Below are 25,215 nucleotides of genomic sequence, written 5' to 3'. Positions count from 1 at the left end.
GCTCTGCTGGCTCACTGGACACTGTCTGGTGCACACCATACAGTCCGGTGAATTATAGCGAAGAGGTTCCCTGAGAAACCCGAGAGTGGCCAGTTGGAGACTTGCTCGACCTGGGCACTAGACAGTGTCCGGTGCGCCACTGGCAGCACCATTTCTAGTCTTTGCTCCAAAATTGATTGGGTCCCCAACTTAATTTCTTTCTTAGTTTATTGTGAATCTTATGTACCTGAGATAAATGACATCTAGGCAAACTAGTTAGTCCACATGGTTTGTGATGGACGTCAAACACCAAAATCGATTATAGGAAATGTTTTAAGCCCATTTCCCTTTTAGGTATTCCGCAACAAACAAGATGAGCATGGAGTGGTGGCTAGGAACAAAGCTCGATTTATTGCAAAAGGATATTCACAAGTCGAAGGTTTGGATTTTGATGAAACCTATGCACCTGTAGCTAGGCTTGAGTCAATTCGAATATTACTTGCCTATGCTACTTACCATGGCTTTAAGTTATATCAAATGGACTTGAAAAGTGCCTTCCTCAATTGTCCTATCAAGGAAGAGGTGTATGTTGAGCAACCTCCTAGCTTTGAAAATAGTGAGTATCCTTCACATGTTTATAAGCTCTCAAAGGCGCTTTATGGGCTCAAACAAGCCCCAAGAGCATGATATGAATGCCTAAGAGACTTTCTTATCACTAATGGTTTTAGTGTCGGAAAAGCTGACCCTACTGTCTTCACTAAAACAATTTACAAAGACTTATTTATATGCCAAATTTGTGTTGATGATATTATCTTTGGGTCGACTAACAAGTCATCTTGTGAAGAGTTTAGTAGAGTTATGATACAGAAAATTGAGATGTCCATGATGGAGGAGTTGAAGTATTTCCTTGGATTCCAAATCAAGCAACTCCAAGAGGGCACCTTCATTTGTCAAACAAAGTACATTCAATATATTCTCAAGAAGTTTGGAATGAAGAATGCCAAACCCATCAAGACTCCCATGGGAACAAATGGGCATCTCGACTTCGACACAGGAGGTAAATCTGTAGATCAAAAGGTATATCGATCGATGATAGGATCTCTACTCTATTTATGTGCTTCACGACCGGATATTACGCTTTTAGTATGCATTTGTGCAAGGTTCTAGGCCAAACCTAAGGAATCCACCTAAGGGCTGTGAAAAGAATCATGAGATATTTAGTTTACACTCCTAAGTTTGGGCTATGGTACCCCAAGGGATCTACCTTTGATTTAGTGGGGTATTCTGATGCTGATTATGCCATATGTAAGATTAATAGAAAGAGTACATCAGGGACTTGTCAGTTTCTAGGGAGATTCCTGGTGTCTTGGGCTTCAAAGAAACAAAATTCAGTAGCTCTATCCACTGCCGAAGCCGAGTATGTTGTTGTAGGACACTGTTGTGCACAATTACTCTGGATGAGGCAAACCCTTAGCGACTATGGCTACAAGTTAAGCAAAGTCCCTATCCTATGTGATAATGAGAGTGCAATCCGCATGGCGGATAATCCTGTTGAACACAGCCACACATTGACATCCGGTATCACTTTCTAAGAGATCACCAACAAAGGGGGATATCAAAATTGCTTATGTTAGCACCCACAACCAGTTAGCCGATATCTTCACCAAGCCACTAGATGAAAAGACCTTTAGCAAGCTTAGGAATGAACTAAATGTCTTAGATTCTTGGAATTTTGATTGAAATCTTGCACACATTGCTCATTTTTATACCTTTGATCATGTCATATCTATTTCATTTGGTACAAATGCATATTTCTTATTCTTCTTGTGCCAAAGCTAAGACTAATGTACTTCTAAGAATATTTCTATACTTAGTCTTGAATTGAAAGGGAGATGAAGTTGTAGGCAGAGGCAAGGCTTTCGCTCCATGTTTGTCAGTATCCTTTGCCCTACTCATGTATTTAATTTCATATCTTTATTATTAAATACCTCTCGATTTCTCTATTTTTGGCGCTTAATGCCAAAGGGGAGAAATTAATAGGCCAAAGCAAAAGGACCACACCACCACCCTGCTTTCTATTTTTTTTCAAATTTGAATCATTTGCAAAAACCCTTTTGACAGCTAAGAGGAGAACTTTTTCAGGGGGAAGCTTTTATTAAGCCAAAGGAAAAACATTTGAAAAGGGGGAGAATCTTTGAAAACTTGAAAATGCTTTAGAAATCATACTCTTATACCATTGGCTAATTGCAAAAGAATTTGAAAAGACTTTTCCAAAAAGATTTGCAAAAACAAGCTAAGTGGTGCAAATGTGGTCCAAAATGTTAACTATATCAAAACATTCATATATACTTAGAACTGTTTCCATTTCAAAGTAACTTATGCACATCTGACAAAATGCAAACTAGCTATATTTCTTTACTTTGTATTTGCTTTGATTTGTGTTGGCATCAATCACCAAAAAGGGGGAGGTTGAAAGGGAGCTTCGAGTTAGCGAAGCGTTGTAGTAGCGTCAGAGACTATGTGCTATAATGTTGAACTAAGGACGTTCCTCCTTATCTATAGAAGTAGTCAACTGAGTTCTGAACGAATGGGATCCTTAGTGGGTAATGGCTCAATCAATCTATAGATGGAAAGCCTTATGATGGGAAACTACCACGTTAGGTTTGGAGAGAGATGGGACCTGTTATAGTTTAGGGGGAGCAGATGTAAGCTTTTTCTTTCCATAGCCGGCCAAATGACTACCGGATCATCGGTCTACTCTACCTCAATTCACCATTTCAAACTTTATACAGAAGGTTTTTCCCGTACCAGCTCCTTCTACCTATACCGCAGTTGAAGCACCTAAAGGTGAATTTGGTGTCTTTCTTGTCAGTAATGAGAGTAATTGTCCTACCGTTGTAAAATAAGAGCACCTTGAAAGTCGCCTAGAGCGGGGGGTGAATAGGGCGAATCTGAAATTTACAAACTTTAAGCACAACTACAAGCCGGGGTTAGCGTTAGAAATATAAACGAGTCCGAAAGAGAGGGCGAAAACAAATCACGAGCAAATGAAGAGTGAGACACGGTGATTTGTTTTACCGAGGTTCGGTTCTTGCAATCCTTGCACCTTGTTATACTCCTCTCGACTTAGAGAGGCGAGGAGTATAGTGGTGGCTTGGGAGTTGAAGTGCCGGATTTGGGCAACTTCGTCTGAGTCATAGTCCTCATCCCCCGGCGATGGTACCTGTACTCCAATCTCAACAACATCCCAAATACTAGTGTGGAGTGAGGTTAGATGGTGCCTCATTTTGTCACTCCACATATTATAATCTTCACCATCAAACATGGGTGGTTTGCCTAATGGGACGGAAAGTAAAGGAGTACGTTTGGAAATGCGAGGATAGCGTAAGGGAATCTTACTAAACTTCTTGCGCTCATGGCGCTTAGAAGTGACGGACGACGTGTCGGAACCGAAGGTGGATGGCGATGAAGAGTCGGTCTCGTAGTAGACTACTTTCTTCATCTTCTTTTTCTTCTCGCCGCTTCGACGAGACTTGTCGTGTGAAGGGGATCCCTTCACCTTGTTGCCGGACTCCCCGGATGGAGCTTTCCCATGGCGTGTGGCGGGCTTCTCGCTGGTCACCATCTCCTTCTTGGCGTGATCTCCCGACATCACTTCGAGCGGTTAGGCTCTAATGAAGTACCGGGCTCTGATACCAATTGAAAGTCGCCTAGAGCGGGGGGGTGAATAGGGCGAATCTGAAATTTACAACTTTAGGCACAACTACAAGCCGGAGTTAGCGTTAGAAATATAAACGAGTCCGAAAGAGAGGGCGAAAACAAATCACGAGCAAATGAAGAGTGAGACACGGTGATTTGTTTTACCGAGGTTCGGTTCTTGCAAACCTACTCCCCGTTGAGGTGGTCACAAAGACCGGGTCTCTTTCAACCCTTTCCCTCTCTCAAACGGTCACTTAGACCGAGTGACCTTCTCTTCTCAATCAAACGGGACACTAAGTCCCCACAAGGACCACCACACAATTGGTGTCTCTTGCCTTGGTTACAATTGAGTTGGAATCAAGAAAGAATGAAGAAGAAAAGCAATCCAAGCGCAAGAGCTCAAATGAACACAAGTCTCTCTCTCACTAGTCACTATTTGATTGGAATAACCTTTGGACTTGGTAGAGGATTTGATCTCTTTGATTGTGTCTTGTATTGAATGTTATAGCTCTTGTAAGATGTTTGAAGGATGAAAACTTGAATGCAATGAAGTGTGGTGGTTGGGGGGTATTTATAGCCTCAACCACCAAAAGAACCATTGGTGAGGGCTTCTGTCGCATGGCGCACCAGACAGTCTGGTGCGCCACCGGACACTGTCCGGTGCGCCAGCCACGTCACCCGGCCGTTGGATTCTGACCGTTGGAGCTTCTGACATCTGGCCCACCGGACAGTCCGGTGGTGCACCGGACAGGTCCTGTAGAGTGTCCGGTGCGCCTTCTGGCTCTGCTCTGACTTCTGCGCGCACTGTAACGCATTAACTACTCTCTGCAGACGACCGTTGGCACGAAGTAGCCGTTGCTCCGCTGGCGTACCGGACAGTCCAGTGCTACACCGAACAGTCCGGTGAATTATAGCGAAGCGGCTCCCAGAATTCCCGAAGGTGGCAAGTTTGGAGTTGGGTTCCCTGGTGCACCGGACACTGTCCGGTGGCACACCGGACAGTCCGGTGCGCCAGACCAGGGCACACTTCGGTAGTCTTTTGCTCTCTTTATTTGAACCCTTTCTTGGTCTTTCTATTGGTTTGTTGTGAACCTTTGGCACCTGTAGAACTTATAATCTAGAGCAAACTAGTTAGTCCAATTATTTGTGTTGGTCAATTCAACCACCAAAATCAATTAGGAAAAGGTGTAAGACTATTTCCCTTTCAATCTCTTCCTTTTTGGTGATGGATGCCAACACAAACCAAAGCAAATATAAAAGTGCAGAATTGAACTAGTTTGCCTAAGTAAGTGCAAAGATTGCTTGGAATGAAACCAATAATCATTTCTATTAGATATGCATGGATGGCTTTCTTCTAATTAAAATTTTGGACCACGCTTGCACCACTTGTTTTGTTTTGCAAAGTTTTGGAAATTCTTTTCAAAGTCTTTTTTGCAAATAGTCAAAGGTATATGAATAAGATTTTGAGAAGCATTTTCAAGATTTGAAATTTTCTTTCCCTGTTCCAAATGCTTTTCCTTTGACTAAACAAAACTCCCCCTTAATGAAATCCTCCTCTTAGTGTTCAAGAGGGTTTTAAATATTAATTTTGAAAGGGGTATACCAATTTGAAATTGTATTACAAATGAGATACCGATTGAAAAATCATTTCTTAACCCAAATTTGAAAGACTACATTTTTTGAATTGGTGGTGGTGCGGTCCTTTTGCTTTGGGCTAATACTTTCTCCCCCTTTGGCATGAATCGCCAAAAATGGATACTTGTGAGTGAAATATAAGCCCTTTTAACTACTTTCTCCCCCTATGGTAAATAACATATGAGTGAAGATTATACCAAATTGGAGAGCGGTGTGGAGCGATGGCGAAGGATGAATAATTCGATGGAGTGGAGTGGAAGCCTTGTCTTCGCCGAAGACTCCGATTCCCTTTCAATCTATGACTTAGCATGAAATGCACTTGAAGAACACATTAGTCATAGCAAATGAAAGAGAGATGATCAAAGGTATAGATGAGCTATGTGTGCAAAATATCAATCAAAATTCCTAGAATCAAGAATGTTTAGCTCATGCCTAAGTTTGGTAAAAGTTTGCTCATCTAATGGCTTGGTAAAGATATCAGCTAATTGTTCTTTGGTGTTAACATAAGAAATCTCGATATCCCCCTTTTGTTGGTGATCCCTTAGAAAATAATACCGAATGGCTATGTGTTTAGTGCGGCTATGCTCAACGGGATTATCCGCCATGCGGATTGCACTCTCATTATCACATAGAAGAGGAACTTTGGTTAATTTGTAACCATAGTCCCTGAGGGTTTGCCTCATCCAAAGTAATTGCGCGCAACAATGACCTGCGGCAATATACTCGGCTTCGGCGGTAGAAAGAGCGACAGAATTTTGCTTCTTTGAAGCCCAAGACACCAGAGATCTTCCCAAGAACTGGCAAGTCCCTGATGTGCTCTTTCTATTAATTTTACACCCTACCCAATCAGCATCGGAATAACCAATTAAATCAAATGTGGATCTCCTGGGGTACCAAAGGCCAAACTTAGGATTATAATCTAAATATCTCAAGATTCGTTTTATGGCCCTAAGGCGAACTTCCTTAGGATCGGCTTGGAATCTTGCACACATGCATATGGAAAGCATTATATTCGGTCGTGAAGCACATAAATAGAGTAAAGATCCTATCATCGACCGATATACCTTTTGATCTATGGATTTACCTCCAGTGTCGAGGTTGATGCCCATTTGTTCCCATGGGTGTCTTGATGGGCTTGGCATCCTTCATCCCAAACTTGGTGAGTATGTCTTGAATGTACTTCGTTTGGCTAATGAAGGTGCCCTCTTGGAGTTGCTTCACTTGAAATCCTAAGAAATACTTCAACTCCCCCATCATAGACATCTCGAATTTTTGAGTCATGATCCTATTAAACTCTTCACATGTAGATTTGTTAGTAGACCCAAATATGATATCATCAACATAAATTTGGCATACAAACAAATCATTTGCAAGTGTTTTAGTAAAGAGAGTAGAATCGGCTTTTTCGACTTTGAAGCCATTAGCGATAAGAAAATCTCTTAGGCATTCATACCATGCTCTTGGGGCTTGCTTGAGCCCATAAAGTGCCTTAGAGAGTTTATAGACATGGTTAGGGTACTCACTATCTTCAAAGCCGGGAGGTTGCTCAACATAGACCTCCTCCTTGATTGGTCCATTGAGGAAGGCACTTTTCACGTTTATTTTATAAAGCTTAAAGCCATGGTAAGTAGCATAGGCAAGTAAAATGCAAATTGACTCAAGCCTAGCTACGGGTGCATAGGTTTCGCCGAAATCCAAACCTTCGACTTGTGAGTATCCTTTGGCCACAAGTCGGGCTTTGTTCCTTGTCACCACACCATGCTCATCTTGTTTGTTACGGAAGACCCACTTGGTTCCTACAACATTTTGGTTAGGACGTGGAACTAAATGCCATACCTCATTCTTCATGAAGTTGTTGAGCTCCTCTTGCATCGCGAGCACCCAATCCAAATCTTGATGTGCCTCCTCTACCTTGTGTGGCTCAATATAGGAAACAAAAGAGTAATGTTCACAAAAATGAGCAACACGAGATCGAGTAGTTACCCCCTTATGAATATCGCCGAGGATGGAGTTCACGGGGTGATCTCGTTGTATTGCTTGGTGGACTCTTGGGTGTGGCGGTCTTGGATCCTCATCATCTTCCTTGTCTTGATCATTAGCATCTCCCCTTTGATCATTGTCCTCCTCTTGAGGTGGCTCCTCTTGATCTTCATCATCATTATCTTGAGCTTGATCCTCATCTTGAGTTGGTGGAGATGCTTGCATTGAGGAAGATGGTTGATCTTGTGCATGTGGAGGCTCTTTGACTTCCTTAGGACACACTTCCCCAATGGACATGTTCCTTAGTGCGACGCATGGAGCCTCTTCATCATCTAGCTCATCAAGATCAACTTGCTCTATTTGAGAGCAGTTAGTTTCATCAAACACAATGTCACAAGAGACTTCAACTAGTCTAGAGGACTTGTTAAAGACTCTATATGCCCTTGTGTTTGAATCATAACCTAGTAAAAATCCTTCTACAGCCTTAGTAGCAAATTTAGATTTTCTACCTCTTTTAACAAGAATAAAGCATTAGCTACCAAAGACTCTAAAATATGAAACATTGGGCTTTTTACCGGTTAGGAGTTCATACAATGTCTTCTTGAGGATTCAGTGTAGATATAACCGGTTGATGGCGTAGCAAGCAGTGTTGACCACCTCGGCCCAAAACCGATCCGAAGTTTTGTACTCATCAAGCATGGTCCTTGCCATGTCCAATAGAGTTCTATTCTTCCTATCCACTACACCATTTTGTTGAGGTGTGTAGGGAGAAGAGAACTCATGCTTGATGCCCTCCTCAAGAAAGCCTTCAATTTGAGAGTTCTTGAACTCCGTCCCATTGTCGCTTCTAATCTTTTTGATCCTTAAGCCGAACTCATTTTGAGCCCGTCTCAAGAATCCCTTCAATGTCTCTTAGGTTTGTGATTTTTCCTGCAAAAATAACACCCAAGTGAAGCGAGAAAAATCATCCACAATAACTAGACAATACTTACTCCTGCCGATGCTTATGTAAGCTATCGGGCCAAATAAATCCATGTGGAGTAACTCAAGCGGCCTGTCGGTCGTCATGATGTTCTTGTGTGGATGATGAACACTAACTTACTTCCCTGCTTGACATGCACTACAAACCCTGTCTTTCTCAAAATGAACATTGGTTAGTCCCAAAATGTGCTCTCCCTTTAGAAGTTTATGAAGATTCTTCATCCCAACGTGGGCTAGTCGGCGATGCTAGAGCCAACCCATGTTAGTCTTAGCAATTAAGCAAGTGTCGAGTTCAGCTCTATTGAAATCAACTAAGTATAGCTGACCCTCTAACACTCCATTAAATGCTACTGAATCATCACTTCTTCTAAAGACAGTAACACCTATATCCGTAAAAAGACAGTTGTAACCCATTTTGCATAATTGAGAAACAGAAAGCAAATTGTAATCTAAAGAATCTACAAGAAAAACATTGGAAATAAAGTGGCCAGGAGATATAGCAATTTTACCAAGTCCTTTGACCAAACCTTGATTTCCATCCCCGAATGTGATAGCTCGTTGGGGATCTTGGTTTTTCTCGTAGGAGGAGAACATCTTCTTCTCCCCTGTCATGTGGTTTGTGCACCCGCTATCGATGATCCAACTTGAGCCCCCGGATGCATAAACCTACGAAACAAGTTTAGGCCTTGTTCTTAGGTACCCAAACGGTCTTGGGTCCTTTCACATTAGAAACAAGCACCTTGGGTACCCAAACACAAGTCTTTGACCCCTTGTGTTTGCCCCCAACATATTTGGCAACTACTTTGCCTGCTTTGTTAGTTAGCACATATGATGCATCAAAAGTCTTAGATGAAATGTTAGGTTCATTTGATGCAATAGGAGTTCTCTTCTTAGGCAATTTAGCACGGGTTGATTGCCTAGAACTAGATGCATCACTCTTATAAATAAAAGCATGATGAGAGCCAGAGTGAGACTTCCTAGAATGAATTCTCCTAATTTTGTGCTCGGGATAACCGGCAGGGTACAAAATGTAACCCTCGTTATCCTGAGGCATGGGAGCCTTGCCCTTAACAAAGTTAGATAATCTTTTAGAAGGGGCATTGAGTTTGACATTGCCTCCCTGTTGGAAGCCAATGCCATCCTTAATGCCAGGGCGTCTCCCACTATAGATCATACTACGAGCAAATTTAAATTTTTCATTTTCTAACTCATGCTTGGCAATTTTAGCATCTAATTTTGCTATATGATCATTTTGTTGTTTAATCATAGCAATGTGATCATGAATAGCATCAATGTTAACATCTCTACATCTAGTGCAATTAGTAACATGCTCAATGGTAGATGTAGAGGGTTTGCAAGAATTTAGTTTAACAATCTTAGCATGTAATCTAGCATTTTCATTTCTAAAATTAGAAATGGAAATATTGCAAACATTTAATTCCTTAGCCTTAGCAATTAATTTTTCATTCTCATTTCTAAGGCTAGCAAGAGAGGCATTCAATTTTTCAATCTTAGCAATTGAACAAGCATTATCATTTCTAAGATTGTTAATTGAATCATTACAAACATTTGAATTCTCAACCTTAGCAATTAATTTGGCATTTTCATTTCTAAGGTTGGAAATAACATCATGGCAAGTGCTTAGCTCACTAGATATTTTTTCACATTTTTCTACTTCTAGAGCATAAGCATTTTTAACCTTAACATGCTTTTTGTTTTTTTTTAATTAGAAAGTCCTCTTGGGAGTCCAAGAGTTCATCCTTCTCATGAATAGCACTTATTAACTCATTTAATTTCTCCTTTTGTTGCATGTTTAGGTTGGCAAAAAGCGTTAATAAATCATCCTCATCATCACTAGAGCTAGCCTCATCACTAGATGTTGCATACTTAGTGGATGATTTGGATTTTACCTTCTTCTTCTTGCCGTCCTTTGTCATGAGGCACTTGTGGCCGACGTTGGGGAAGAGGAGGCCTTTGGTTACGGCGATGTTGGCGGCGTCCTCGTCGGAGGAGTCGGTGTAGCTCTTGTCGGAGTCCCACTCCCGACAAACGTGGGCATCGCCGCCCTTCTTCTTGTAGTACCTCTTCTTTTCTCTTCTCTTTCCCTTCTTGTCGTCGCCCCTGTCACTATCACTTGATAATGGACATTTTGCAATAAATTGACCGGGCTTACCACACTTGTAGCAAACTTTCTTGGAGCAGGGCTTGTAGTCCTTCCCCCTCCTTTGCTTGAGGATTTGGCGGAAGCTCTTGATGATGAGCGCCATCTCCTCATTGTCGAGCTTGGAGGCATCGATGGGGACCCTACTAGGTGTAGAGTCTTCTTTCTTCTCCTCCATGGCTTTGAAGGCGACGGGTTGCACCTCGGATGTAGAGGTGGCGCCGTGCTCGATGATTTTCTTCGAGCCTTTGATCATCAATTCATAGCTCACAAATTTCCCTATCACTTCCTCAGGAGACATTAGTTTATATCTTGGATCACCACGAATTAATTGAACTTGAGTAGGGTTAAGAAATACGAGTGATCTAAGAATAACCTTGACCATCTCATGGTCATCCCATTTGGTGCTCCTGAGGTTGCGCACTTGGTTCACCAATGTCTTGAGCCGGTTGTACATTGCTTGTGGCTCGTCCCCGTGGTGAAGTATGAAGCGACCGAGCTCCCCCTCGATCGTTTCCCTCTTGGTAATCTTGGTCACCTCATCTCCTTCGTGCGCGGTTTTGAGCACATCCCAAATCTCCTTGGCGCTCTTCAACCCTTGCACCTTGTTATACTCCTCTCGACTTAGAGAGGCGAGGAGTATAGTGGTGGCTTGGGAGTTGAAGTGCCGGATTTGGGCAACTTCGTCTGGGTCATAGTCCTCATCCCCCGGCGATGGTACCTGTACTCCAATCTCAACAACATCCCAAATACTAGTGTGGAGTGAGGTTAGATGGTGCCTCATTTTGTCACTCCACATATTATAATCTTCACCATCAAACATGGGTGGTTTACCTAATGGGACGGAAAGTAAAGGAGTACGTTTGGAAATGCAAGGATAGCGTAAGGGAATCTTACTAAACTTCTTGCGCTCATGGCGCTTAGAAGTGACGGACGGCGTGTCGGAACCGAAGGTGGATGGCGATGAAGAGTCGGTCTCGTAGTAGACTACTTTCTTCATCTTCTTTTTCTTCTCGCCGCTTCGACGAGACTTGTCGTGTGAAGGGGATCCCTTCACCTTGTTGCCGGACTCCCCGGATGGAGCTTTCCCATGGCTTGTGGCGGGCTTCTCGCCGGTCACCATCTCCTTCTTGGCGTGATCTCCCGACATCACTTCGAGTGGTTAGGCTCTAATGAAGTATCGGGCTCTGATACCAATTGAAAGTCGCCTAGAGCGGGGGGTGAATAGGGCGAATCTGAAATTTACAACTTTAGGCACAACTACAAGCCGGGGTTAGCGTTAGAAATATAAACGAGTCCGAAAGAGAGGGCGAAAACAAATCACGAGCAAATGAAGAGTGAGACACGGTGATTTGTTTTACCGAGGTTCGGTTCTTGCAAACCTACTCCCCGTTGAGGTGGTCACAAAGACCGGGTCTCTTTCAACCCTTTCCCTCTCTCAAACAGTCACTTAGACCGAGTGACCTTCTCTTCTCAATCAAACGGGACACTAAGTCCCCACAAGGACCACCACACAATTGGTGTCTCTTGCCTTGGTTACAATTGAGTTGGAATCAAGAAAGAATGAAGAAGAAAAGCAATCCAAGCGCAAGAGCTCAAATGAACACAAGTCTCTCTCTCACTAGTCACTATTTGATTGGAATAACCTTTGGACTTGGGAGAGGATTTGATCTCTTTGATTGTGTCTTGTATTGAATGCTATAGCTCTTGTAAGGTGTTTGAAGGCTGAAAACTTGGATGCAATGAAGTGTGGTGGTTGGGGGTATTTATAGCCTCAACCACCAAAAGAACCGTTGGTGAGGGCTTCTGTCACATGGCGCACCGGACAGTCCGGTGCGCCAGCCACGTCACTCGGCCGTTGGATTCTGACAGTTGGAGCTTCTGACATCTGGCCCACCGGACAGTCCGGTGGTGCATCGGACAGGTCCTGTAGAGTGTCCGGTGTGCCTTCTGGCTCTGCTCTGACTTCTGCGCGCACTGTAGCGCATTAACTGCTCTCTGCAGACGACCGTTGGCGCGAAGTAGCCGTTGCTCCGCTGGCGCACCGGACAGTCCGGTGCTACACCGGACAGTCCGGTTAATTATAGCGGAGCGGCTCCTAGAATTCCCGAAGGTGGCAAGTTTGGAGTCGGGTTCCCTGGTGCACCGGACACTGTCCGGTGGCACACCGAACAGTCCGGTGCGCCAGACCAGGGCACACTTCGGTAGTATTTTGCTCTCTTTATTTGAACCCTTTCTTGGTCTTCCTATTGGTTTGTTGTGAACCTTGGGCACCTGTAGAACTTATAATCTAGAGCAAACTAGTTAGTCCAATTATTTGTGTTGGTCAATTCAACCACCAAAATCAATTAGGAAAAGGTGTAAGCCTATTTCCCTTTCACACCTGGTTTGCCCATTCACAAGGACTCGATTCTATGTCCAAACATCACATGCCAGTAGATGTAGTCACCATCATAGGTACTCAAGATATTGTGTTTGGAGAGGTAGATAGATAGGACGTATTCTTGCTCGATCAGGACCCTTGCTTTATTGCGAGCCAAAACAGCTGCGCTATTCAATTCTACATCTTTTTTACATTTAAAGAAATGTGAAAATGCAGCCCTTTAGTTTTTGTTATAGATGTGAAAAAGTAAATATCTCTCTGTCTGTGTAGGTTCAGTTTGTTCTTATCGATCCATTTCTTCGAGTGTGGGTGTCCTATGCTACTTCCGTTCATATTTACGTTCTCAAAAGACCTTGGAAAAACCAACGCCAACCAAAATCCAAGTCTCCCTTTCTCTTTTGGGAGCAGAGCTGAAAATGATGGAAATATGTGCTATGTGGAATCACCGTATCTTTAACTTTGGGCTTGACCAAGCAAGCCAGGCGTCTTCAAGAACTTTTAGTTCAACAACGCGAAAAGGAAATCCAAATCATTTCCTATAATAAATTTTGGTGTTTGACGACCATCACAAACCTTATGGACTAACTAGTTTGCCTAGTTGATCTTTTCTCAGGTGCATAAAGCTCATATACATCTATAAGGAAAAAAGGACCATTGGCCAATTCTATAAATACAAGGCGAGTGAGACTTGCACCAGTCTGTGGTGCACCAGACTGTCTGGTGTGCCCAACGAACTGGCCGCTCTCGGGAAAACTCAAAGCTCCGCGGCTCAAATTCACCGGACTGTCTGGTGTGCACCGGACTGTCCGGTGAGCCTAGGGCCAACGGTCATCTGCGCCAACGGTCGACTGCCACGCGACTGCACCGTGTTAGAACTAGCCAGAAGTTCAGAAGCAGTCAGCAACGTCAGGCCCCACTGGAATGTCTAGTGTGCCACCGGACTGTCCGGTGCGCCACAAGGGTAGGCGAATCCAACGGTCGACTCTAACGGGCGACTAACATGGCAGGCACCGGACACTGAACAGTGTTGTGTTCGGTACGCACTAGACTGTCCGGTGCGCACCGGACTGTCCGATGCACGTGTCGACAGAAAGTCCAACCAACGGCTAGAATAGTGGTTGGGGTTATAAATACCCCAACCACTACCATTAAATGCATCCAAGCTTTCCACTCTACACACTCAATACAATAGCAAAGAATACATTTGAAAGACACATTCCAAGCTTCCAATCCTCTACAAGTCCCACAATTAAGACAAGTGATCAATAGTGATTAGTGACTTGAGAGAGTTAGATTTGTGTTTCATTTGTTGCTCTTGTTGTGTAATACCCAATTTGTAAAAGTATAAGAAAGGAGATGTTTATCCTTTAGATGTTTTGCCTCTATCTATTAGCACATGTGAACCACTACATTTCAAGTGATTAAATAGCTAGTAACATCCAAGATAATTTATGCATCTTGTTGGAGTTTATTTGTGTGTGCATTTGATAACAATAAGAATAAAAATTAATAGAAATGTATTAGTAGCCCAGTTTTGATTTAAAGACCTAATTGGAATTCTAGAATTTGGAGAAAAGGAAGGAAATTACTATACAAAATAGAGAAATAAATGTATAAATACATAAAACCCTCCCATACTGGTGTACTCAATTTGTACATCTAAAATGAGTATAAGTTTACAATTAAACTTGAATTCAAATTTGAAATCTAAAAAAATAAAAAGTAAAATAAAACAAAAAAGAGAAAAACAGAAAAAAGGGAAAACTGTGCTTGGGCCGGCTTCATCCCAAGCAGCCCACCAACGGTCACCCACTCGGTCGTCTCTCCTCGCGTCTGCGCGCCAACACGTGGGGACGCGTTGTCCGCGGCCACACCTTCCCCGCAATCATGCTTGCTGACATTGCGGGTCCCACCTATGAGTCGCTCCCTCTCCACTCATTGTGTGCCACTGGTTGGTCGGGCCCGGTTGTTACTTCCCCGCGTTAACACTTTATCACCCGCTGCCCTGCGGGACCGGGCGGTCAGCCACTCCTCTACAACAGACTTGTCGCGCATGGCGGAGGCGTGCCGAAATCTGTGGGCTCCAACGTGGTTAACTTGGCCGCCATCTTCACCATGATATAAAGCCGTACTTGCGCTTGGGTGCATCCTCTTTACCACCAGCGCCTTCATCGCGTGAACTTGCGTCGCACGAGGGACTGAGTGAAACCATGCGCAGGGCGCCGCCGCGGGTAATCTTTGACTCGCCGACGACCCAGTCCTCGGTGTGGTGCCTTTGGGATTCCTCTGGCTTGGAGTAAAGTGGTTGAGGCCAGGCCACTCAGAATCCGTCGCCAGCACCGCCGAAACTGCTCACCGTACTTCGGGTTCTGCCGCACACTACGTGCAGGGGTCTTCAACCTGTTAATCAAGGTATGAATGCCGCTCACGTGTGTGCACTTCCATTCAATAAGTAGGGTTGTAGCGAATTAGGATTTGTGTCACCATGGTGTGCAGAATTGCTCGCCAGCGATGGCTACGCCTCATGGAGCTGTGACACCGTGAGTCTGTACCGGGGTTGGGGAAGGGCTGCGATAGCCGTTGATCGGGATAGGGGCGGTTTTGATTGGGTCTCGCGTACCATTTCACGTGATCAAATCTGGACCGATGGAGTGAGATCGAACGGATGGGAGAACACCATAATTGTTTTAGATCTGAGCTGTTAGTTTAAATCGTGCGGCCTCGGTTGAATACTGATTCAGACCGGGCCGACCTAATCCTCCCATCATAAATTGATAGGACGACCGAAAATCAATGATACCCTTTTGCTGTGTATGTTTTGCATAAGAGACCCTACGTTTATCGGTTATCAACTCGCAGTTCTTCACAGGTAGGGGTGGAAACGAGCCGAACCGAGCTCGGCTCGCCCATCTGGCGAGCTCGAGAAAACGGCTCGGCTCGGCTCGCTCCGGGTTCGCGAGCCGGCTCGCCGAGCCAACGAGCCTATCAATAAACGTAAATCTGTTCTCTAAATTATAATATATATATATATATATATATTATATGGCATGAGTTAGGTAATTGATGTAAAATTGTGAGTTAGATAAAGCAAAATTGAATTTTAAAATATAAAGTGAAATGAACACCTGGCATGAGTTAGGTAATCGAAGTAAAATCGTGAGTTAGCTAAAAAACTAAATTAAAAAAATATAAACTGGAATGAAATGCGTAAAATGAAATAAAATTTAAAACAAACAGTTAGGTAAAACAAAATCAAATTTTAAAATATAAACACCTAATGCAAAAACCAAAATTTATACGCGCCAGGTAGGGGTCGAACCTACGACCTTCTGCTTAGGAAACAGACGCTCTATCCACTGAGCTACAGGCGCTTGTTGTAGGAGTTTAATACATTACATTATAAGTGTTACTCCCAGCAGTGACAGACCTGTTATCATCTTTCATGATTTCCAGGTAAAGAATAATGTAGTGTTCATATCCGAAAAGAGGATTAACGGTGCTGACAAAAATTACGCATACGCTTTGCATACCCAGATCCCATTTCAGCTACTACTCATGATGAAATCAATGTGCTTGGTTCTTCAACGGGTAATGCACAAAGTAGATGGAAGCTTATGGTAGCTGCGTGTAGCTCATGAAACTAGGCACAAAAAAAGTTATAGCACACACACAAAAATGGAATGCACTTTGAATATCCACATCCCATTCATTCACTAATGAAACTAATGTACTTATTTTTTGTCCACAACCAACACTTCACACAAAATGATAAAAAAACAGACTTCTGGTGGCAGTCTAGCTCATGAAAACCAGGCATTAAAAATTTACACCAAAACTTGGCATCTCAACAGAGACAAAAAAAAGTAAAAAAAAGGCTGTACAAAGAATCGACACCATTAACCTTTACATCACTCTATCGTCAATGCTGTAAAGTAACATGTGATCAGTTGGCATAAGGGATGAAAATTAACTCTATTACTGTAACATTAGAAAACATCACCAGGCTGCACAAGAATATCCAGCAAGTCAGTCAAGAAATATTTTACTAGCAGTGTACAGATTTAAAGAGCAGTACGTGCAACACGGAATACACTGATGCTGTTGTGACTATGAAGAGTGAATTTCCTTCCATATGGTGGCCGGGCTCCCTTCTGGAAAACGAATGAATACGACACACACACTCTGGCATGCTTTTGCTGTAAAAGGGATCATCAGGCAGATATTCACATTCTGCTCTGCTCCAAGTCACTTGAGCAATGTACCAACTACCAAGGTTATATCAGTTTGGTAGACTAAAATACAAATCTGATGCAGATACTAACTTGAGCACGATTTAGCCTGTACTGGCCACAGGTATTGTAGTTTGTTTGGGACATAATTCTTTTTTAGAATACTTGATTGGACTGGAAGTCATCAGCGCACCCTAGATTTCTGAATGATTTGCAGATATCTTATGAAGACCTGTAGGCAGATCAGTACAGCATCAGTATACAGATTTCCCACAAAGAAGTAGCACAAAAGAAATGAGATGAACAGACCTTATATTGTCCTCCGATGGCAAGGCCTCATGTAAATTTCTCCCTTGCAGTAAGTGCTCCTTCCGAGATTACTCAGTTAGCTGTTTAGCTCCACTTCAGATTCTAAATCCAACTGATCATGGATATGGCGGACCATTTCAGCTCAGCAAATACCAGTTGCAAGAAGGAAGGTCTGCTTAGATTCTATTGGTTTAGTGACTGATGGGCCTAGAAGCACCGGAAAACTTAACATTTCTGCCCAACAAATCAACAACACAACTGTAGTACTCATTTTTAGGCTCCAACCTGCAGCTTTTGTTCGTTGCATTGAGGTATCTTAGTTTGATCTCAACTTCCCCTGCGTGTGTGAGTACGCGGTGAGTACACTAATGAATGTAACATGGTCTGGCTTTAGCCAATAGCCAGACACTGCCCGTATCCTCAAACTGAACAAACACTTACATAAGTTGAACAAATAAGCACTTCCGACTTATTTACTCAGTGTTAGGGTCTTAAGAACCATATAAGTTGAACAACCACATGCAGAAATACATGTAAGAAAAATTATGCCCATTTTGATTTATGTTGGCTATGCTCAGAATAAGGCCTTATGATGAAAGTCATCTGTTTTTTTCTAACGAGGCATCATCCTAATGAGCGACAACTTCAGTATATTCAGATTGCATATCATTACCAGAATCAGAAAAATGTTCAAAAATTGCCAAACTTTCTGCATTGCCCTCTTCCAAATTTGCGTCTTTTTCAACACCATCTTCATTGACATTCCACAATCCACATCAATGAACCTTGTGCATTATCACTCAAGGAAGGAGCTTCAACATCTATTCCTTTTGCTGGAGAGGCCATATCAAGTGAGGAAGGACCTTTATGTACAGAGTATGCCTCAAGCACCATTTAGTCATTTATCTGCTGTGGCTGCGCCATGACTTACTTCTGATATGAAAACAGTTTTGTTGCATTCCTTGACTATAAGATTTGGTGTACTGGAAATGACTGAATCGCCCATGGCTGGCAAGAATGGCACAATACAGCTATATGACATAATACATATCAACCAGTCCATACCATGGGAGAAATCCAAGTCTCCCATCCAGTGCAAGATTGCACAATCAATGGCCTTAAACTTACATTGCAGTGGAAAGGCAAATCTCACAGAAAATTCAAAGGATGGAAAAGCAGACAGTGAACCACCATTCAGTGCAAGCTTGCATAATTAATGACCCAAACTCACATCGCAGCGAAAAGGGGCAGACCCAGGGCCGGAGTCTCCCACATGAGTGGGGTCTGGGGAAGGGGGTAAACCGAGGCAAGCCTTCCCCCCACAAATGCGAAGAGACTGCTTCGAACATGCGACCTGGTGACCCAGTGAGACAACTCGCACCAAGCACGAAGCCTGCCCTTCACAGCGAAAAGGAAACTCTCGAGAAAATGTACCTATAGAAAAGCTGGGGCTATAAGGATTTCATGCATCTACTAACCTCCCTTTTGCTATCCCGCTTTATTCTCACTTCATGAAGTATCTGAACAGCCATGAATAAAAAAAGAGTTAGATTAATCATAAACAAGCATTTAAGGTTTTCCATGTTCTAGAGCTGCTACACTATGTTCCATTTAGTAGAAATACATCAGCCATAAATGTAGTGATTTATGTCCAGCAGGGAAAATATCAAATAGCTAAATAAAAAACAGTTGGTGCATTTAGAATAGGGCAAAGCCACCCACAAAAAACAATAGATACAATAAATGGACAGGTATTATAGCTTGAAGTTGAAGCAACTGAAGAGCAGGATACAATGTGTATCCTTATGTTGTCCTCCGATGGATGTTCCATCATTGACAAGGTACCATGTAAATTTCTCTATTTAGTCAGTGCTTCTTTCAGGATGACTTAGTAAACTGTTAGCTCCCCTTCAGATCCTAAATCCAACTGATCAGGGATTTGTCGAACCATTCCGGCTCCATAGTACATCAGCTCAAGCATCATGTAGATGGCACTGTCTTGGGGATTTGTCCGATCTCCTGAAACAAACACTCCAACCCCCCTGTCGTCCCCTCCAACTTCGACTGATGACCACCCTGCACCTTTTAGAACACCTTTCTGCTTCATCAAATGGCGTTCCTGTGCTGCCTCACACCACAGCCCCTTGCTTGCATAGAGGTTGGCCATCACCACATGTGCTCCTGAACCCCATGGCTCTGCCTCCATCATCCTCTCTGCAGCTATCTTTCCAGTTTCCTCTGCCCCTCGAGCAGCACATGCCCTAAGCAAGGATGTCCAAACCACACCATCTCTTTCCTCAGCAGCAATTCTTCCAATCAACTCCTCAGCCTCATGTATTCTACCAGCTCTGGCTAACAAATCAACAACACAACCGTAGTGCTCCTTTTCAGGCTCCAGCCCATAGCTTTTGTTCATTGCATTGAGGTATCTCAATCCGAGCTCAAGTTCCCCCGCGTGAGAGCAAGCAGTGAGTACACCAATGAACGTAACATGGTCTGGCTTTAGCCCGATACGGCACATTTCCTCAAACAGTTCAAAAGCCTCTTTGCTGTGACCATGCTCAGCATGCCCAACGATCATCGCAGTCCATGAAATCACATCATCTTTAGTGCGATTGGAAAATACGACATTAGCATCTGACATGCTACCACCCTTTCCATACATGTTAACAAGCGCACTCCTGACCATTGCATGGTGTTCAAGCCCAGCAGCAACAGCGAGTGCATGCAGCTGGCGTCCAGTATCCAGCGACGCAGCACTTGCACACACACTGAAGAGACTGGCAAGAGTAAACTCATTCGGCCGAGGGCAGCTACTGTGATGCCGCATTTCTGAGAACAAGGCAAAAGACTCCTCGGCGAGGCCTTCTTGTGTGTATCCTGATATAATTGTGCTCCAGGAGACAACATCCTTGACGACACTCTCCCGGAAGATAGCATCAGCAGCTGAAAGATGGCCACGGCGGGAATAGAGTTTGACAAGGGAATTGGCCACAGAGCGGGCATGAGATAGCCCTCTCCGTGCAGCTTGTGCATGTAACTGCTCTCCAAGATATGCACGATCCATATTTGGACACGCGGCAATTACGGCAGAGAACGTATACTCATTTGGTGAAGCAGAATTTGACGACTCATCGCGAAGCATTCTCACAAACGCCTCGATGGCTTCCTCCGTGCGGCCGGTCTGGACGTAGGATGCGATCAGCGTTGTGCACACGGCAACGTCGTGCGAGCCCATGCGGCCGACCGCGGCCAGCGCGCGGTCGACATCGCCGCACCGCGCGTACAGCGCCGCGAGCGCGTTGGCGACGAAGGGCACGGCGTCGAGGCCGAGCTTGGCGCAGAGCGCGTGCACCTCGCGGCCGCGTGGCAGCAGCCCCGCGTCGGCGCACGCCGTGAGAGCCGCCGAGCAGGCGTGGGAGTCGCAGGCCACGCCGGAGGCCCGCATCTCGGCGAAGCGGCGGAGCGCGTCGTGCCGCCGGCCAGCACGCGCCAGCGAGGCGACGAGCGTGGTCCACGAGACCACGTTCCTGCTGGGCATTTCGTCGAGCACCTGCAGCGCCAGGTCGAGGCGGCCGGCCTTGGCGTAGGCGTCCGCGAGCGCCGTGGAGACGAACACGGACGGCAGGGAGGAGGAGCGGACGGCGAACGCGTGCAGAGCGGCCGCCGCGGCGGCGTGAGGGAGGGGGAGGAGCCCTGCGCTGGCGGCAGCGGAAGCGCACGCCTTGAGGACGGGGCTGAGGATGAACGGATCCGCGGCGTCGTGTGGCTGGGAGGAGGAGGCGCGGAAGCGGGAGAAGAGCGCCATAGCGCCCGGGAAGTCAGCTGCCGCGGCATAGCCCGAGAGAAGAGTCGCGTAGGCGACCTCGTCGCGGCGCGGCATCGCGTCGAATAGGCTCCTCGCGTCGGCGAGCTGGCCCGTCCGGACCAAGTGCCTCAGCATGGATCCTGGACTCGCGGTGACTTTTTCTCCTCTCGACGCTGACGCTGTTTCGCACACCGGCGGCCTTCCGCCGGACTCCTTGGCTCGAGCTAGGGATGAAAACGGTACCGAAAAATCCCATCCTGTACCGTCCCGTTCTGACTACCGGTTTTTTCGGATCGTTTTCGTATATTTCGGGTTTCGGTTTCCGGACGAAAACGGTTAGATTGTCTTCGATAACGGTATCGAAAACGAGCAGACTGTTTTTTTTTTCGTTTTTGCGGTTACCGTTTTGATTCGAAAAAATCCCGTTTTTTTCATACCGTTTAGGCTATTCGGTTCTGGACCTTTTAGTTCTTGTCTTCCACTCTTCTAGGCTTCCAGCGATCAGATTCCGGCCCAAGGCCCAAGTTGAACGCACAAAACCTGCGTGCTGCCTGCTAAGCCGCAAGGCCCAAGTTGCCCCTGCCCAGCTGCTGCGTGCTGCCTGCTAAGCCACAGCCGCCTCGCCCTCTCGGACCTCGGTTGACGACGAGACGACAGTCCCTCTCGCGGTTGTCTCCTAGCTCTAGCTGGCTGGCTTGCAATTGTCTCCGGTTCCACTTCCACCACACGGCTAGCACCTCTGCTCCTGCGTCCTGGCTTGCAAGTACTAGCAGACTAGCTGGCAGACTAGCAGTATAGATATAATTTCTCACTCAAATAATGTCCCTGTGTGTTTATGTTTGTTGGTCACTTGTTCTTAAATGCTATGAATTAACAATAAGACAACACAAAATGTTAAACGTTATTGTCCTTCGTCATTCGAAGCATTATTTCCCTTAGAATATAATGATCTTTAGACGAAGGTTTTGAAAGACATGTCTTCATAGATTGTGATATATGTTAATGAAAAGAGAAACATATGAAATATAAGAGACAACATAAACAATCATATAATATTATTAATTCATCATCATCATATTACCATAAAAAGGTAAAAACAATATTGAATTATAAATGTACCTTCGGCTTGAAAGAAGGTAAAAGTACAAGAGTAACACACAAGTGAATACAAATCAGCGTGAACAGTACATGAGTATTGTTCGTCTATTTATAGGCACAGGACGCAGCCTGTGAGAATGTAATTTATGTCCTTTATATTTACTATTGACTTATAGACAAATCTATGAGGACTAGATAGTCTTTTCCCCTTTAAGTCGGTTCCTTTTTCCGCTATTTAGCCGAAGCTCCCTTGCGCGTAGCTTTGAAGCAACTCCAACCTTCGTCACGATCATGCTTTTTACATTGTATATGCTTTTAACCCGAGTCCGAAGGTACCTGTTCATATGTCACACTTGGAAGATATTGTTAAATTACGTTTTTGAGGACCTTCAGAGGACGAATGCCGCCAATAGTAGCCCCTCGCAGTATTAATTTGTTTAAGATAACGAATTGACTGCGACATGGACGAAGGCCTTAAGCCGAAAGGCCGAAAAAACACCTTCCCTTTGCTAGAATAGCAACAGTCAATGACAGACGGGGCCCCCCAATTTGGAGCGTGCTGAGCATATAAATAAGAACTCACACCAGCTATCTTTGATATATTGCTTGTGCCATTTGCTTTACTTCCTCAATTTCATAGCTCTTGCTCACTAACGCTTGCTAGTTTTTCAAGGTTTCTGAGCTTGGATTAAAAAGATGCATTTTCGTCATTTCTGAAGGAGAAATGTCTCAAGACAAGAAGGTTGTTGCTGAGACGAAGCTGACTGAAGAGGAGAAGCTTTTTGAGGAGAAGAAGGCTGTGAATCCTTACATTGCTGGATTTATCGAGTCAATGGCAAAAACAAATACAGAGAAGATTACTAAGAAGATACTGGAGGGTCTGTCTGAAGATACCGGTGACAGTGATAGTTATGATACTGAAAGTGGGGGCGAAGATTCTAAGGATCGGCCCTAGAGACCAAGTCATTCGATTTTCGGTAAATCGACCATCAAACAAAGTCATCTTGAGAACATGAGAAGAAGATACTTTTGGGATATGTCTATTGTAAGGGCTGGCGGAGACAACAACGTCCCTGCCCCTGAAGAAAATGAAGTTGTGATCTATCGGAGCTTCTTCAAGGCTGGACTTCGGTTTCCTTTGAGTAAGTTTATAGTTGAAGTGTTGAAAACCTACCAAATCTTCCTTCATCAGATCACCCCCGAAGCCATAATAAGGATGGGGGTTTTCGTGTGGGCAGTAAGGAGCCAAGGGTTAGAGCCAAGCGCGAAATGCTTCCACAGCATGCACGAACTTCTGTATGAGACGAAGGCCATGAGTAAAGAATAGTACCACAACAACTTCGGTTGTTATGGGTTTATCGCCCGTCCCAAGGCAAGCCACCCAGTGCCAACATTTCGGAAGAGATGGCCCGGAGCTTGTATGGAAGAATGGTTTTATGTGAAGAACGACTTGACAGCGAGGGAGGACATCAAGGAGGTTATCATGTGCCCCATATGGTCCCGCTTCGGTCTCCGAAAGCCGAAGGTCGAAAATGATGACGCCGCCGAAGCGTGTCAGAAAGCATTCGGTACTGTCTTCTCCTTCATTGGTACAAGAGATTTAATTCAAAAGCATATAGCATTCAGAGTATGGTCACTTGTAGAGAGCTGGGAAATGCCAAAGGAGACCATCACCAAGTCTAGCGAAGGTGATCTGGTCCGGCTGAAGTATACGTTCAGGTATGGGGATAAGTTCGATGAACCAAACGATGACTGGCTGAAATGCATCAAAGCTACAAGTGATGAGCTGCTTGGAGCTTATTCCAAGGCAGAAGATAATGCGCTATCTGCAGCCTTCGGGGGTCGGGGAAAAAAGAGAATGAACAGAGTTTTTGATGCCATCGGCTTCGTCTACCCTGACTACCGCTACCCGCTGCGGGGACAGGGGAAAAAGATAAAAGTTGCTGCTTTGGCCGCCCCAGCTGAGCCTGTGCCGAAGGCTGCGGGCAAAAAGATGAAGGTACTTACCCACCGGTCGTGTTACATTGAACCGGCTGTGGTGCCTGAGTTTGGCGGGGAGGCCTCTTCAGCTGCTGAATCAAGAGAAACTGTTCCTCCCGTGCAGAGGACTGAAGAGACGACTATAATGCCGAAGGCACCTTCGGTTGAGCTAGTTGAAACGAAGGTTGACAAAGATAAGGCTGAAAGGTCAAAAACTGAAGAAGTAACAAAGATGCTAGGGATTTTAAGCCCTTCAACAGAAGTGAAAGGGAATTAGGCTTACACCTTTTTCCTAATTGATTTTGGTGGTTAAATTGCCCAACACAAATAATTGGACTAACTAGTTTGCTCTAGTCTATAAGTTCTACAGGTGCCAAAGGTTCACAATAAGCCAATAAAAAGACCAAGAAAGGGTTCAAACAAAGAGAGCAAAAGACATCCCAAAAGGCACCCTGGTCTAGCGCACCGGACTATCCGGTGTGCCACCGGACAGTGTCCGGTGCACCAGGGCACTCAACGCTCAACTCCTCACCTTCGGGAAAATCAGAGGGCGCTCCGCTATAATTCACCGGACTGTCCGGTGTCACACCGGACTGTCCGGTGTGCCAGCGGAGCAACGGCTACTTTGCGCGCAACGGTCGACTGCAACCGCATTCAATGCGCTACAGTGCGCGCTAGAGTCAGAGCACGCGCAGTTGGTGCACCGGACAGTCTACAGGACCTGTCCGGTGCACCACCGGACAGTCTAGAGGCCCCACAAGTCAGAGCTCCAACAGTTGAACCACAACGGTCTGCTGACATGGCTGGCGCACCGGATAGTGTCCAGTGGCGCACCGGACTGTCCGGTGCGCCATGTGACAGCAGTCTTCCAACGGCCACATTTTTGGTGGTTGGGGCTATAAATACCCCAACCACCCCACATTCAATGGCATCCAAGTTTTCCACCTTCAACACATTACAAGAGCTATAGCAT

At 44.8% G+C, this 25,215-nt stretch overlaps 1 protein-coding gene and 1 non-coding gene across 4 annotated transcripts; both read right to left on the bottom strand.

Annotated features, from left to right (window-relative positions):
* Positions 1-16,116: 16,116 nt before the first annotated feature.
* TRNAR-CCU (transfer RNA arginine (anticodon CCU)) lies at positions 16,117-16,189 on the bottom strand. The gene has a single exon. It is a non-coding gene; the product is annotated as a tRNA-Arg (tRNA).
* Positions 16,190-16,499: 310 nt separating this feature from the next.
* LOC103635383 (uncharacterized) lies at positions 16,500-21,487 on the bottom strand. Of its 3 annotated transcripts, none has more exons than XM_008657848.4 (3): positions 17,357-21,487; positions 17,141-17,279; positions 16,500-17,014 (listed from the first exon to the last, which is right to left on the bottom strand). In XM_008657848.4, the coding sequence occupies exon 1, from the start codon at positions 21,297-21,299 to the stop codon at positions 19,245-19,247; it is 2,055 nt and encodes a 684-aa protein (XP_008656070.1). In that variant the 5' UTR covers positions 21,300-21,487; the 3' UTR covers positions 16,500-17,014; positions 17,141-17,279; positions 17,357-19,244. The 3 variants fall into 3 exon arrangements, with proteins under 3 accessions (XP_008656070.1, XP_008656068.1, XP_008656067.1); XM_008657846.4 differs by having other exon boundaries at positions 16,500-17,279; positions 17,357-17,693; positions 18,030-21,487; XM_008657845.4 differs by having other exon boundaries at positions 16,500-17,279.
* Positions 21,488-25,215: the final 3,728 nt, after the last annotated feature.

The sequence above is a fragment of the Zea mays genome, chromosome 8, assembly GCF_902167145.1.
Source record: "Zea mays cultivar B73 chromosome 8, Zm-B73-REFERENCE-NAM-5.0, whole genome shotgun sequence".
NCBI classification, from domain to species: Eukaryota; Viridiplantae; Streptophyta; class Magnoliopsida; order Poales; family Poaceae; genus Zea; species Zea mays.
This window is presented reverse-complemented; position numbering and strand designations above follow the sequence as displayed.

Bases quoted from the DNA above. Each gene is read 5' to 3' on its own strand.
- LOC103635383 (XM_008657845.4), bottom strand. From the start codon at position 21,299: ATGCTGAGGCACTTGGTCCGGACGGGCCAGCTCGCCGACGCGAGGAGC.